Raw genomic sequence first — 15,458 nt, 5'->3', positions numbered from 1 at the left:
TTTTTTCCTAGCTTACTTGTGAAATTAGAAAAAGATTTCATACTTCACAGAATGCTGGGAAATACTCAGTTTTTGGAAAGGCAGTTATAACCACATAGTTATTTGCTTTACTTTTTGAAAGAATCGGGATGTGTTTTGTTTTTGTTTGCTTTAATTTTAGGAATTTAAAAATGTTTGATTTGTAAAATCTGTTCTTGTAAGGGCCTAAGTCCTGATAAGAAAGGTTTATCTTATTCCATGACAGTTGAATAATACTGTGTGAACCACATATCATGATCTTTTTTTTCCTTCTGATTTCTGTTTATCTTTTTAGAGTTATAGACAGTAGTATGAAAAACTTCAAAGCATTTTTTCGGTGGCTTTATGTGGGTAAGTTAACATTAACGTTGTTTTAACATTTTTGAAAATTGTGGAACTACATCCTAGATTTGAATAATTCTGTTAAAAACTTGAATACAGTATAGTACGCCACCTTGTTTCTGTCTCTTACCCAGCTTCAGCTGTTGTCCATCTGCAGCAAATTTCTTCACCCTACCCCACGCTTCCCCTGTAGATGTATGGAAGCTAATTTGTCACATCTGTGTCCCTTTCACTCACTTGTACAATGATCCCTCATCTCTCATGGGAGTCATTTTCCAGAGAACCCCACAAAGTAGCATTCCTTAGTTATCCCTCACAATTCTGCAGTTCACTTACTGCTCTGGAACGTAACTCCTTGATAGGTGAGGGATCGCTATATGTTTTTGCTTTTTTTTTTTTTTTTTTTTAACCTGCAGTACAGTGAAGCCACAATAAGTGAACCACAATATAAGGAGGGACAGCTATTTTTCTAAGATTAAAGTGGAGTGTGTGAGCCCTTGCTGTGTACTGGGCTCTGGTGTTAAGACTTCAGGTTCTGGATCTGTGTGGTCCATGGAGGTAACCACTAGCCATGTGGCTGTTGAATTGATTGAAATCATCTAAAATCACATGTTCAGTTGTGTAATCAGGCTGGCCTCTTTGAAGTTCCAAGGAGTCACAGCTGGTCAGTGATAGTACAGAACTGGAATATTGCCGTTACATTTTCTTTTCTTTTCCTTTTTTTTTTTTTTTGCCAGTCCTGGGGCTTGACCTCAGGGCCTGAGCACTGTTCTTGGTCTTTCTCAAGGTTATATCTCTACCACTTGAACCATGGCACCACTTCCAGGTTGTTGGTTTTTTTTTTTTTTTTCTATGTATGTGGTACTGAGAAATTGAACCCGGGTCTTTGTGTATGCTAGGCAAGCACTCTACCACTAGGCCAAACTACTGGCCCTGCTGTTACATTTTCTTTTCTTTTTTTTTTTTTTTTTTGCTCTCAAATTTTCATGGGCAATTGTGCTCTTGCTAAGCAGGGCATAGACTACTTTAGTACTTTCTTTGTAGCACCCCTACATCTTTGCTGTTAGGTAGGCAGTTTAATTAACAAATACCTGTTGATTTCACATAAGGTGGTTTAATGGTCACTCTGAAGTGCATACTTTTTTTTGTAGGCCTATTTATACAGCTGTTTTTGTGACATAATAATTTTCAAATGAAGTAGCAGACTTTTCCCTTCAGTATATCCAACATTTAGTTGTATCTCTCATATTTGTTAAAATTTAGAGTGAAATGCAAGATAAATTGCCTCTGATGTTCTGATACCTCTAAAATAAGTCCACATCTTTGGTTCTGAAATTACAAAAGCAGACTTCATGCTTGTCACTGTACTATAGTTTGTTTAAAAACTGAATGTGATCTGAGGTTACTTGGAATTCGTAGTTGGTTGGGTTGTTTGTTTTGTTTTCAACTGTATGATTAATAATTGGAATCGGGAGCAGGAGTTCTTTTGTTGTTGTTGTTTTGTTTTGTATTTTTGCCAGTCCTGGAGCTTGAACTCAGGACCTGAGCACTGTCTTTGGGCTTTATCAAGGATAGCATTCTACTACTTGAGCTACAGCACCACTTCTGCCTTTTTCTACGTATGTGGTACTGAGGAATCAAACCGGGGTCTTTGTGCATACTAGGCCAAACTCCTGCCCCCATCATTCTTTACCCTTTAATTGTTCAAAGAAATGGGTTGTTTGTTTGTTGTTTTGTTTTTTTTAGTGAAAAACTATTCAACTGGAAGATTTAGTTTGGTAATATACATTTGATCTTTGAGATATGTCTGTTAGAAAAATTGTATTTCTAATTTCCTTTAAAGATAGTTTTTAACTTTGCATTTCCAGCCATGTTGAGAATGACAGAAGACCATGTGCTTCCTGAGCTGAATAAGGTATGCACAGAAGTACGTATGGCCAGCTCTGCGTGTCACCGGGTTCCACCTCCATAGATTCAACCAGCCACGAACGGAAAATGTTCTGAAAATAATGCATCTGTTCTGAACATATGTAGTTGTTTTTCCTGTCACTATTCCTTACACAACACGGTAACAGCTATTTACATTGTATTAGGTGTAAAGGGGATTTAAACTGTACAGGAGAATGTGGTATCTGCGAGGGTCTCAGAACCAATCTCTCAGATTCCAAGGGACACCTGTATAATTTCATAACGTATTGTCCTGCTTGAGCTCAGCTTGCCTGTGTTTTTGGTACTCTTACACAGTTAGATAACAAGATATTAGACTGTCTTTTTATCTAAAGAAATTTGAATATTTTGCAGAATGCTGTTATGGATATCTAAATTAATAGTTTTTATGTTTGAATGAGGTTTTATAATCCATATAACGAAGCATCCGTGTACTCTTTATCTTAATGATCTTAAGTCTTAAATGCGTTTTTATTTTTCCTTGAAATGTAAGTACTTAAACATTGTTGCTAAGTTGAAGCCTGTGGAAATCATCGGTTTCTTTCTGTCAGGATGTGGCAAGAGCTATGGACTCTCGCTGCAGGGCTAGCCCAGCAGGAACAGCCAGGCTCCCTCTTGCTCCCTGCAGCTCACTCACCTGCACCCAGCCCCAAACTGTCTGTTCAGGTTGGTTATTGGGAAGCTTACATTTTATCTTGATTTGTTGTCTTTTTGCCCCTTTTTGTTAATAGATGACTCAGAAAGATATCACATTTGTTGCTGAATTTCTTACTGAACATTTCAATGAGGTAAGAAAGCTGTTTTTACAATTTAGCTGCTCTGAGTATAATAACAGCAAACCTACTTGATGGTAAGAAATAATTATTGATTACGTAAACAAAACAAAAATCTAATTTGCTGGGCATGGTGGTTCATGCCTGTAATCCTAGCTACTCAGGAGGCTGAGCTCTGAGGATTGTGGTTCAAAGCCAGCCTAGGCACTAAAGTCTGTGAGAGACACTTTTCTTTCCTTTTCTTTTTTCTTTCTTTTTTTTTTTGCCAGTCCTAGGGCTTGAACTCAAGGGCCTGAGCATTGTCCTTGTACACTTTTTGCTAAAGGCTAGCACTCTGCCACTTGAGCCACAGTACCACGTCTGGCTTTTTCCATGTATGTAGTACCAGGAAATCAAATCCAGGACTTCATGCATGCTAGACGAGAGCACTTTACCATTTGGCCACACTCCTGGCCCAAAGTCTGTGAGACTCTTACTTCCATTTAACCACCAGAAAACTGGAAGTGGCACTGTGGGTAACCTAACAACAAAGATCTAATTGGCTAGTAGTTTAGCCTAGTGGTAGAGTGCTTTCCTAGCATGTAGGAAGACCTGGGTCTGATTCCTTGGTACCATAAACATAGAAAAAGCCAGAATTGGTGCTGTGGCTCAAGTGGTAGAGCCCAAGGACAAGCTGGGCATGGTGGCTCATGCCTATAATCCTGGCTACTCAGGAGGCTGAGATCATCGGATCTTCGGTTTAAAGCCAACCCAGGCAATTCAAAGCTGAGAGACTCTTGTCTCCAGTTTATCACTATAAAACGAGAAGTGGGCCTGTGAAGAACTCGGGACAGCGCCCAGGGCAGAGTTCAAGCCCCATGACATGCCCCCCCCCCGCCACACCCCCTCCCCCCAAAAGAGCCGAGTGCAGGGTCAGGCTGGCCCATGAATCTACATCACTGAGTAGGATAAACCACACAAAGAAATGAGCTGTCATGTATGAACACCATGTCTAACTTTGAGCTATATCGTTGGTATTGTGAATCACTTTCTCCTGAGAGTCAAGGCAACATGCAAGAGGCAAGGGGCAAGAGACAAGGCAAGGCACAAGAGGCAAGGCACAAGACTTGATTACCATTGGTTACAAATGTGTTATTGCTTTATCACTCTCTGCTGAGACCTATAGTGAGAGTAAACCCGAGGACCTCCCTGGCCTGCCCACCTTTGTGCTGATAGGCTCGGGCACCCGATATTAGCTGGAGGGACTTCCTGAATAAGGGAGTTCCTGCCCTAACCTGTCTCCCCGAGGCGTCTAATCGCCCTCCGGCAAGGGAAGGCTGGGTGCGGTCGCTCAATGGGCCCTCTCTTTTCTCGGCTCCTCCTGGCTGGGCGTGTTCTCCCTATCCCTCCTGTGGGTCTGGAGGGACAGAGGACTAAAAACCCTGAGGGGGGGACCTATTTAAACATAAAAGCCATAAGTAGACTTTTGTTTATATGTCTTACAGTCTGCAAAAGACTAATAAATTTAATGGATAAGTATTTTATTTTTGCCAGTCCTGGGCTTGAGCTCAGGGCCTGAGCACTGTCCTTGGACTTTCTCAAGGCTAGAGCTCTACCACTTGAGCCTGAGCACCACTTCTGGCTTTTTTCTATGTATGTGGTACCGAGGAATCGAACCCGGGTCTTCATGCATGCTAGGCAAGCACTTTAACCAGTAGGCCAAACTCCTGGCCCAGATAAGTATTTTATAAAACACATATTGGGGATTCAGTTTAAGATTGTTTTGTTTGTGTTTTGAAATGACTTCAGAACTAAACTATGTTTGTTCTTTCTAGGCACCAGACCTTTATAATCGAAAAGGAAAATACTTCAATGTTGAAAAAGTTGGTCAGGTATGGGCTTTTTATTGAACTTAGTTTGAGTTTTAAGAACTAATTTTAAGACTTTGTTACCTAAAGCTTGTGGAAAATTGTAAATTTTTTTTTCAGATCTCTTTGATATCTAGCTTAATAGAAGGCAACTGATTTTAATGTCTACTTCTCTGTTCATTCTGTTTTAATATGTTAATTTGCTTAGCAAAGATAAGGAAAATCTGACTTTAAGCAGGTGTGTCCTTGGAAAGGAGAAAGTACCAAACTAGTTTTGTCCTGAAACTAAGGATATTACTTAATATTACGTAAGGTCCTGCCATGTGATGGTCTTTTAGAAGCAAGTTTTTAATGTGGAATCTAAAATTGGGTCAATAAATATTTCATACTCAGTTTCATTAAAGATCTGTCCATCTTCCTTGCACTTTGAATGGGTCTTTAACTCATGCATGTTTTTGTAGCATCATAACTTGGTCTTTAAAGAAATATTGGTTATACAGATCTCTCAAGTACTGATGCCTTCCATTGTAGAGTATCTAATCATCAGGTGATCTCATCCTGATCTAACCAGAGTCCAGTCTTTAGATGCTGTGAAACTGCCAGGCACTCATTAGCAGATGTGGGTGCCAACATTTTAAGTTTTGCTTAGAAGTTGATTTTTTTTTTTTTCCTTTTTTGAGACAGGGTCTTGCTGTATAGTCCAGGCTGGTCTTAAACCTTCTGTCATTCCTGCTTTCTAAGTGCTAGAATTACAGGCCTTGACAACCATGGTTAGCTAAGAGTTGTTTTGATTTTATCATTTTATCATTTACAATAAAAGTTGTTTTGATTTTATCATTTGCAATAAGTTGTTTTGCTCAAAGTGGCAAGCTCACTTTTAAAATACCTGCCAGACACTCAACGTACAAAGTTTGTCCCCTGATATTTTTTTTTCTCCAAGTGAAAAATGAAATCTTTTTTTTTTTTAAACAAAATGTCTGCCTTTACCTACTACTGAAACAAGACAGTTTCAGCCCTTCTTCAAAGCCGTTTTGTCTTGCATGCTTTGGTGTATTGTGGTCCACCAGCTGAGGGGTGTAGGCACTGGCAGATCTTCGTACCACACCATCAGTGCAAATGTGGACACAGTGAAATGGCAGGTGATACTTTGGCACTATTGTAAAGCTGGCATTGACCTTGTGCGTGAGTAGAGGCATGTTCAGCAGTGTGGCCATGGGGCTACACTGTGAAAACTCCTCTTAAAGAGCATGCTCTTGGTGCTTGTAAGACCAAACGGTAACCCAGATACATAATGTTGAAGTATTTCCTGAAAATGAACCTCAGAATGTAAACTCATGAGTGGTTTCTATACCTGCTGCATTCTAGGTCACTTGCATGTTGTCTTGATTTGGGTCACCTTATTTAGGAAAACAATGTACCTTCAGAGAACCTGGCAGTGAAATTAAATAACTTACAAAATGGAAAAATGCTAAATACAGGTTAGGGCCCGACTCTTTGCTTTATTGAAAACCATATTAACTGTATTTTTAGTATTTGAAAGATGAAGATGATGACCTTGTGTCACCCCCTAACACAGAAGGAAACCAGTGGTATGACTTCCTCCAGAACAGCAACCATCTCAAAGGTACTTCAGGAACCTAGCCTGACCTTGGCCATATTTATATTTATTTGAGACTTAAAGAGTAGCCTCAACATTTGTCTAATTTCTTCACTTACTTGATATGTCCATTTATTTGATTGGAGAACAGCATATTAACAAATAGAGTATGATGTCACCATGACAGATAGAAAACACCCTGAAATTAACTCTGCTGTGGTACATTAACTGTGTTGACACCAAAATTACTTTTTCCTCTCTTGAAACCAACCTGTTGGGTGATTCAATCCGTAGATCCTGCAGTCATTTCAGTTATGACACTGTGTCCACTGCGAGTGTCAGCCCCCAGAGGGATGAAGGCTCAGTCCGCTAGACATTCCTCACATGGCATCAGTCTCAAGTCTCATACCTCTGTGGGCCTTGACTGTGGGCCACATTTCTACAGCCTTCTCTCTTAAGTTTGCATAGCTTTCTAGAGTGGTGTACAATGCTCAGGGATATATATATATTCAGCTTTCCCAGGTTGTTTGTTACAAAAACTCCAGCATATGTAATTCCAGCATAACCCAGTTCCTCAGGGTTAGGCATGGAGGAAGAGGCCATGGCTTTTAGACCTTCCCAGCGCTCAAAATGTTCACCAACCAGGCAGTAGCCGTCCAGACCTCCCCAGTGTCTTTTTTTTTTATTATTATTGTTATTGTAAATGCGGTATATAGAGGGGTTATAGTTACCTAAGTCAGATAAAGAGTACATTTCTTTTTGGACAATATTAACCCTTCCCTCACTCCCTCCCAGTTTGTCTTTTCTTTTTTTTGCTTGTCGTGGGGCTTGAACTCAAGGCCTGAGCACTGTCTTTGGACTTTTCTCAAAGCTAGAGCTATACCACTTGAGCCATAATACCACTTCCAGCTTTTTGCCGAGGAATCGAGTCCAGGTCTTTGTGCATGCTTGGCAAGCACTCTACCACTAGGCCAAACTCCCAGCCTGTCTTGGGTTTTTATTGGAGGCTTCATTACAGTGATTAAATCACTGAGGTTGGAATTCAACCCCAACCCCCTATCTCTTTCCTGCAGTCTGGCAGATGGAGCCAAAAGTTTAAGCTTCAAGGCAGGGTCTTTCCAAGTAACTCACCCCACCCGACTCTGAGACTTTACAGGAGCCTACCAGAGTGAACATATTAAAATACAAGATTGGGCATCATATTTACTACTCAGGAAGGAAATCTCACAGGATTCAGGAGTTGTGTTTTAGGAACTGGGTACAAAGGCCGCATGTTTTTCTTTAATTAACCAATATATATCACCTAAAATGATGAAGATTTGTTCCACCTAACACACCTAGGAAAAGGAGGTACTGAAAGAGAGGAACCAGTCTCAGAGCCATTGAGATGGGTAGGCCTCAGAGTGACAGCTTGATTCACAACTCTGGATACTTAGTTCTTTTCATCCTGGACAGTTCCAAAGCCCAGTAAGCTTCTTTGGTGGAGAACATGATGAGTTCTTATGGTTATTGTAATAACCTATAAAAAGAACCTAAAAAAAAAAAGCAACAACAGAAAAGAAACAAAGCTAGCAGAGACAGAGTAGCACTGAACTGTTGTTGCCATTGCACTGTGGCAGAGTCAGAAGAAAGAATGGATTTGTTTCAGTGCATAGCTCCCTCCATTTTTCTAATAGCCCATGGTGATTTCCTATTGGGCTTTGCTAGTAGTATAGTTTTTAGTGGGCTGGTAGTGGGTTGAAGGGAAACTCTGGTCTTGTTTTTAATGTGGTATGTCAAAAGTATGAGAATTCTACCATGAAAAACTATGGACTGCCTCTAACAGTTGAATATTTTCTCCTAATCACTAGTTTCTTACAGTTTTTTTTTTTTGCTTTGTTTTATTTCTGTTTTTGTCTGAAACCAGAAAGCCCTTTACTGTTTCCTTATTATCCTCGAAAATCATTGCATTTTGTGAAAAGGCGGATGGAGAACCTTATTCATCAGTGTTTGCAAAAGCCTGCAGTAAGTTGGAAAGAAATGCATGTTTGTATGGTAGGGTATAGTATATCTCACCTATGTAAATGAACATAGATATTATGATGAATTGTAAAGATGCTGATATTCAACTGTTTTGTTGTTTTTTTTGTTTTTTTTTTTTTTTATCAAGGTAATGTATGAGGGGTTACAGTTATATTCACCAGATAGTAGGTGCTTTACTTCTCACACATTGATATTCCTTCTTATGTTTTTGTCCCCATTTCCCTTCCCTCACCCTCTCCCAATCATCTTGTTTTCCCCCCTTCCCTTTCCTATTTCAAATAAGCCAATAAATGTATATACAATATACCAGGTAACAAAGTCACATATAGTAATAATATGAGATTAACGAAAGGGCAAAAAAGAGAAGTAACATTAAAAACAACAATCACTCAAAATAAAGCTGTTGCTTCCATATCCTAGAGACCCTTTCATTTAGTCTCTTCCTATATGACCCTAGGTTTTGCACTATTGTAATCCTCTGCTAGGAGAGTCCTAGATGTATACTAATTATTGCAAATGAGAGAAACCATTGAGCCTATGTTTCTTTGGGTCTGGTTTACTTCACTTAATATGATTTTTTTCCAAGTCTTTCCATTTCCTTACAAATGGGGTGATGCCATTCTTTCCGATGGCTGCATAGAATTAAAATGGGCAGTTTCTTCTAGTGTTGTCTTGTCCAGCTAGTTAATTCCTTACATAAATTTATTTGATTTATTTACCTTCTTGTTTTTAAAAAGGTTATTGTAAAGTTGATGTACAGAGGGGTTACAGTTAATGTAAGTTAGGTACTGAGTACTGTACATTGCTTTTTTTTATTTGTCATTCATGGGGCTTGAACTCTGGGCTTGGGCACTGTGCCTGAGCTCTTCAGCTCAAGGCTAGCACTCTACCACTTGAGCCACAGCACCACTTACGGTTTTTTGGTGATTAACTAGAAATAAGAATCTCAGAGACTTTGATGCCTGGGCTGGCTTTGAACCGCAATCTTCAGATCTCAGCCTCCAGAGTAGCTAGGATTACAGACTTGAGCACAGGTGCCCAGCTGTACATTGCTTTTTGAACAGTGTGATCCCCTCCTTCATTTTCTCCTCACATAAAATTTAAAATTATCATCTTCAGTAAAATATTGTTAGTGTTTTATTTGCTCTCAGAACAAGCTCATTATAAGGCTGGTATGTCTCATGGTTATTATGGAAGTGACTGACATTATGAGACCAGAGGGAGGGAGAGAACAGTCCTTTAGCACAGGCCAGGCAGGTGCCCCATCACTAGCTGTATCCTTGTCTCTCTAATGGTATTTTTAAATCTTGTTTTTCTATAGGATGAAATTGGAAAATCAATGAATCAAGTAATCTGTATTCCATTATACAGAGATACTAGAAGGTAAATCTTGTTTTTGTGTAGGATGAAATTGGAAAATCAATGAATCAAGTAATCTGTATTCCATTATTAAAATAGAGATACTAGAAGGTAATCTTCTTTACCTATTAGGTAGTATAATTTAGCAGCCAGTTTAAGTTTTTCTCACTTTTTTTCCCTTCTGTTTTAGTGAAGACTCTGGACGCAGATTGCTCAAATTTCCTTTCCTGTAAGTATATCTCGTCCTCTTGTGTAAACTATACTTTTGGTTCTAAGCTTAAATAGCTAAATACATTACTCTTCTTTCCTTAGGTGGAATAATAAAAGTTCAAATCTACAGTATCTTCTTTTTACTATTTTAGAAGACTCACTGTATAAAATGTGTATCTTAAGGAGGCATACTGATATTTCCCAGTAAGTATTTCTTTGAAGGTTGATCCGAAGAAATAAGACCTTAATATTTGTAATAATAAGCCATTTGGCTTCCCTTCCAGCGTTTCAGGTTTGGTGAAACTGCCTTGTGACTTCAGGTTAGCATTCAGTATTCTCAGTTCTCATGTAGGGTGATGGTAATGCTAGATTTAAAAGTTATTTGATCCTTTCTTGTTCTGGAACTTTAACCTTAATATGTAGCCTTGTATATAGGATTTTTTTTTTAAATAGAGTTAGGAAAAATGATAGCAGAACTGGATTGTATCTTAGGAACATTCAGAGATTTAAAAAAAACTGTGTAACTATAGGAACACTTTTTAAATCTCAGGTTAATTATATCTCATTAAAAGATCTTGCCCACAGAATTTTTGGGGGGGATAGGAGGCCAGGGGGAGGCAGTCCTGGGGCTTGAACTCAGTGTCTGGGCACTGTTCTTGGACACTTTTTGCTCTAGGCTAGCACAATGCTAGCCACTTGAGCCACAGCACCACATCCAGCTTTTTCTGTGTATATGGTACCGTGGAATTGAACCCAGGGCTTTGTGCATGCTAGGTGAGCATGCTACCACTGGGCTACACTCCCCCAGATTCCAAGGTAAACATCCTGAAAATCTAAATGAAATTCGGGGTTTCGTTAGCATGGTTAGCCTTTCTAGGTGTTTAAGTTATAAATTCTGAGGTAAAAGTAGTGGTGTTGGTCTGGGATTTGGGAATTAGATACATGTGCTAACGTTGCCAGTTGTGTTTTTTCAGTCGTGTTCCACAGGATCTCATCCTCCTCTCCCATTTTTTCTCTTCAAGATCTGTAAGTAATGGACTCATTGCTGTTAAATTTGGGAGCTTCACCTATGCCACAACTGAAAAAGTCAGAAAAAGGTAAGTCCTAAGTCTGGTTTGGACCCTTTGTAGGGTGTGGGTAGCCAGTGCCATTTTACATGTGCTGGGAGCAGAGGGACTCTGTCACTTGTAGCAGGAATGCAGGTTCTTGGGATGTTCTATGCATGGAGACTGATCAGACTAATACAGCTCCACTACCCTGAGGGAATTTGTATGCTGTCTTTCCTGCTTAATTCTCCTAATTGACTGTCAGTCTCTTAAGAAAGTGGCATGACTTTAGGAAGCAAATAACATACTGGGCCAAGGTTCTTGTTATCATTAACCTAAAACCAAATCCTCTACTGTACATTGGTACTCTGGTATAGAACAGTGCAGTACTGAAGACATGCCTGATACTTTATAAGTGATATTAATTAATCATGGGCTGATTTTTCTCTCTTTTTCCTTATACACAGATAGTTTTTGTTGTATTGTTTTAAATAATAAAGTCTTTGGGGTTATATCTTTTTCATATGTAAAATCTTTTACTTTGATTCTGATTAGTTCTGTTCACTCAGTTATGTATAAGGTGTCACTCATGAAATTTTCACAGGACTGTGAAAAATCACAGATCATTCTGTTTAGTCTCAATGATTTATAAGTTATAAATGGTTATATTTGTGAAAATTGATTAAAAAAGTATAAATGGATAGGGTTTTTGTCACTGCAGAGAATATCACTTAAGGTTTTAAATTATTTTTTTACTTGGTGTCATAATGTTATGCATACAATATTTCTCAGTGGTTATGATCATTTCTGATGTAGCAAATCACATCTCACTTCTAGCACCTACACCTGTTTGGATGCCCAGTTTTATGATGATGAAACTGTAACAGTCATTCTTAAAGACACCATGGGACGGGAAGGAAGAGACAGGCTCTTGGTCCAGTTGCCATTGTCATTAGTGTATAACAGTGAAGATGCCGCAGAGTATCAGTTCACTGGGACTTACTCTACAAGGTAACTGCCTCAACGGTAGAGGGTCTGCGTGATGGAACAATTAACTTTGTTTCTGTTGTTGTTGTTTGGGGGGGTTTGTTTGTTTGGTTGTCAGTCAGTCCTGGGGCTTGGACTCAACGCCTGATCACTGTCCTTGGACTTTCTCAAGGCTAGAGCTCCACCACTTGAGCTCAGCACCACTTTCCGCTTTTTTTTTTTTTTCTATGTATGTGGTACTGAGGAGTCAAACCCAGGTCTTCATGCATGGTAGGCAAGCACTCTACCCATAGGCCAAACTACCAGCCTTAGCTTTGCTTTCTTAAAGATAGGATCTGAAAAAGAGCTGGAGGTGTGGCTCAACTGGTAGAGCACAGGGCTCTGAGTTCAAACTCTAGTACCACCAAATGTTTTTTTAAAAAGATAGTATCCCAGCCAGGAGATGGTTTTAGTTGTCTGAGGATTTGAAGGAACTAGATCCCTTCTCTAATTTAAAAATGTGGACATCTGTTCTCGTTGAAAGGGAATTGAGGACTGAGTATACGGCTCAGTTGTTCAAGACCTGAGTTTAATCTCTGGTACTGTGTTATCCATCACCCAAAAACAACGGTCATCAAAGCCCTACCAAAGTGAAGCAAAGCTCCTGTGGAACGTAGTGTTTGTGTGGAGTGTCTTGTCATCTGGGAGTGGAGCGTGGGTGGGTAGGCCCTAGTGCCCCCAATCTCTCCTTGAGTGAAGGTGGAGATCCTGTTTTAATTCGTGGGCTGATTTTACCTCCAGGCTAGATGAACAACGCAGTGTTATTCCCACACGCACCCTGCACTTTGAGAAGCACTGGCGGCTACTGGAGAGCATGAAAGCGCAGTACGTTGCTGGGAATGGTTTTCGCAAAGTATCCTGCGTGGTGAGTCTTGCCATTGACCCCTCAGTTAGAGCAGGGCCTGGCCTTGTTTCTGTGCAGCGCCCAAGAAGCATGTCATCTCCAAAGCTCATTTTCGCTTGTCATTCTGTCTTTTGGTTTCTGTTAACTGACTGAGCAGCAAGCTGGCTGTTTTGATTTCTTGTTTAGAGAAAGTAGTTTTGGATCCTATGGAAATCTTCCTGTGTAAAAGAAGGCAGAGTTGAGTGGTTCATAGTAAATGGATACAAAGTTAACTTTCCTGTAAAACTATCCTTTGCTTCAACCTTCTGATTTCTACTTCCTTTTATAAAGTTTATTTTCAAAGCTGTTAGTTATAAAATTGTTAATGTGACCAGGCACGTGGCTCACACCTGTAGTCCTAGCTGCTCAGGATCTGTGGCTCTACTAGTAGAGCACTAGCCTTGAGCAAAAGATGTCAAGTCCCAAGTTCAAGGCCTAGGACACACACACACACACACACACACACACACACACACACACACACACACACACATTAATGTCACTTTTTCCTTCTTTAGTTAAGTTCAAATCTTCGTCACGTGAGAGTCTTTGAAATGGACATTGATGACGAGTGGGAGCTAGATGACTCTTCAGACGAAGAGGAGGAGGCCAGCGGTAAGCCTGTGAAGATCAAGGAGGAAGTACTGTCTGAGTCAGAGGCAGAGGCTCAACACTCCTCTGCTGATGCCCCGGCCCCAGAGGTAGTCATCAAAGTGGAGAAGCTTGACCCTGAGCTGGACTCGTGATCCAGCCTGCCATTATTATATGTTACTGTGGCAGAAAGGACTTAGAAGATGGACTGAGAGGTCTTGGGCTGTGCTTAATGTTCTTTGTATAACAAAGAAATAAACAATAACCTTTTTTCATATTTTGTGTCCCTTTCTCTTAATAGGATGGCCATTGTATTAATGCTCTCTCTTTGTTAGAAGTCTTTACTACTATGTAAAAACAAAAATTACACAAATGGAGAGGCTAAGTGTGGTGGCTCATGCCAGTAATTGTAGATCTCAGAAGGTAGAGACTTGAAAGATCGTGGTTCAGCCAGGGCACAGTTTTCAAGATCACATCTCAGTCAATAAAGCTGAGCACCGTGGGTCTCCTGTCATCCCACCTAGGCAAGAAGTATAAATTGGATGTTGACCTGGGCATGCACACATGACTCTTCTTGAAAAATGAAGCCAAAAGGGTTCATGCTAGGGTTGTGGCTCACATAGTGCATCACCTGCCTAGAAAGTGTAAGTCGCTGAGCTCAAAACCTAGTATCACTAAAACAACAATAAGAGATGCTGCAAATTGACTGAGTTGAAATATTGCTCTCTTAAAAAGTTGCTCAGAACTCCTGCATGAGAAAAAAATTCAGTAGTCCTTTATCACTTGGAAAATTCAGTGCATTTAGTGTTTTTAAAACATAGACATGGGGCCGGGAGTTTGGCCTAGTGGTTGACTGGGTTTGATTCCTTGGTACCACATACATAGAAAAAAGCCAGAAGTGGTGCTGAGGCTCAAGTGGTAGAGCTCTAGCCTTGACAAAGGCCAAGGAGAGTGCTCAAGCCCTGAGCTCAAGCCCAGGATTGGCAAAAAAAAAAAAAAAAAAAAAAAAAAAAAAAAAAAATATATATATATATATATATATATATATATATATATAACATAGACAGTAATTATTCCGGGTTTTTGTTTGTAGTTCATGTTAGGTGTCTAGAATACTTTTAATGTTGTGTTTCCCCCTCTTCTCCCTCCCCCACAATCCTGGGGCTTGACCTCAGGGCCTGAGCACTGTCCTTGGGCTTTCTCAAGGCTAAAGCTCTACCACTTGAGCTACAGCACCGTTTCTGGCTTTTTTCTATGTATGTGGATTCAAGGAATGGAACCTGGGTCTTTGTGCATGTTAGGCAAGCACTCTACCACTAGGCCAAACTCCCAACCCTAATGTTGTGCTTTAAAATGAGTCATCTGATATCCAAAAGATGAATCTTGCCTCAAATTCTTTAAAGGGCAAAAACACAGTTTGTGTCCATGTCATTAGCTTTTCTCATCATGTTTCTATATGCATATCTGAGCTCTTTGAAACAGCAATGTTTAGATATATTTTCTCCCGTGAGTATACTTGGTCAAGGACCTGGGTGATGAGAAGAATGGCTGGACTGAACACAGCCCCAAGTCAATACAAATGAACTCCTGTTGTCTTCTCGGTGTTTTAGGAGCCATTCCAAGAGCTTCCAAGGAGCATGAATTCTAGTACCAGTTCACTGATAAATGAAAGGACCACTTCTTGAGCAGGCTGGGCACTGGTGGCTTACACCTATAATTCTAGCTACCCAGGAGGCTGAGATCTAAGGATGGTAGTTCAAGGTCAGCCTGGGCACTAAAATCCGTGAGACTCATCTC

At 40.0% G+C, this 15,458-nt stretch overlaps 1 protein-coding gene across 2 annotated transcripts in view; it reads left to right on the top strand.

Moving 5' to 3' along the window:
• Anapc4 (anaphase promoting complex subunit 4) overlaps positions 1–13,938 on the top strand; it is a 39,195-nt gene extending 25,257 nt beyond the window's left edge. Inside the window, exons 16-28 of one of the 2 annotated variants that reach the window (XM_090343748.1) lie at positions 314–369; positions 2,229–2,275; positions 3,039–3,095; positions 4,895–4,951; positions 6,458–6,551; positions 8,431–8,528; positions 9,868–9,929; positions 10,096–10,134; positions 10,218–10,319; positions 11,138–11,212; positions 11,999–12,172; positions 12,929–13,052; positions 13,589–13,938. In XM_090343748.1, coding sequence (XP_090199874.1) covers positions 314–369; positions 2,229–2,275; positions 3,039–3,095; positions 4,895–4,951; positions 6,458–6,551; positions 8,431–8,528; positions 9,868–9,929; positions 10,096–10,134; positions 10,218–10,319; positions 11,138–11,212; positions 11,999–12,172; positions 12,929–13,052; positions 13,589–13,816 — 1,213 coding nt within the window. In that variant the 3' untranslated portion in view covers positions 13,817–13,938. Of the gene's footprint in view, positions 1–313; positions 370–2,228; positions 2,288–3,038; positions 3,096–4,894; positions 4,952–6,457; positions 6,552–8,430; positions 8,529–9,867; positions 9,930–10,095; positions 10,135–10,217; positions 10,320–11,137; positions 11,213–11,998; positions 12,173–12,928; positions 13,053–13,588 lie in introns of both variants that reach the window. The other variant, XM_090343747.1, reaches the window with a different exon arrangement.
• The last annotated feature ends 1,520 nt before the right edge of the window (positions 13,939–15,458 follow it).

This window comes from Megascapheus bottae, chromosome 13 (genome assembly GCF_031878675.1).
Source record: "Megascapheus bottae isolate mThoBot1 chromosome 13, mThoBot2.hap1, whole genome shotgun sequence".
Lineage (NCBI taxonomy): Eukaryota > Metazoa > Chordata > Mammalia > Rodentia > Geomyidae > Megascapheus > Megascapheus bottae.
This window is presented reverse-complemented; position numbering and strand designations above follow the sequence as displayed.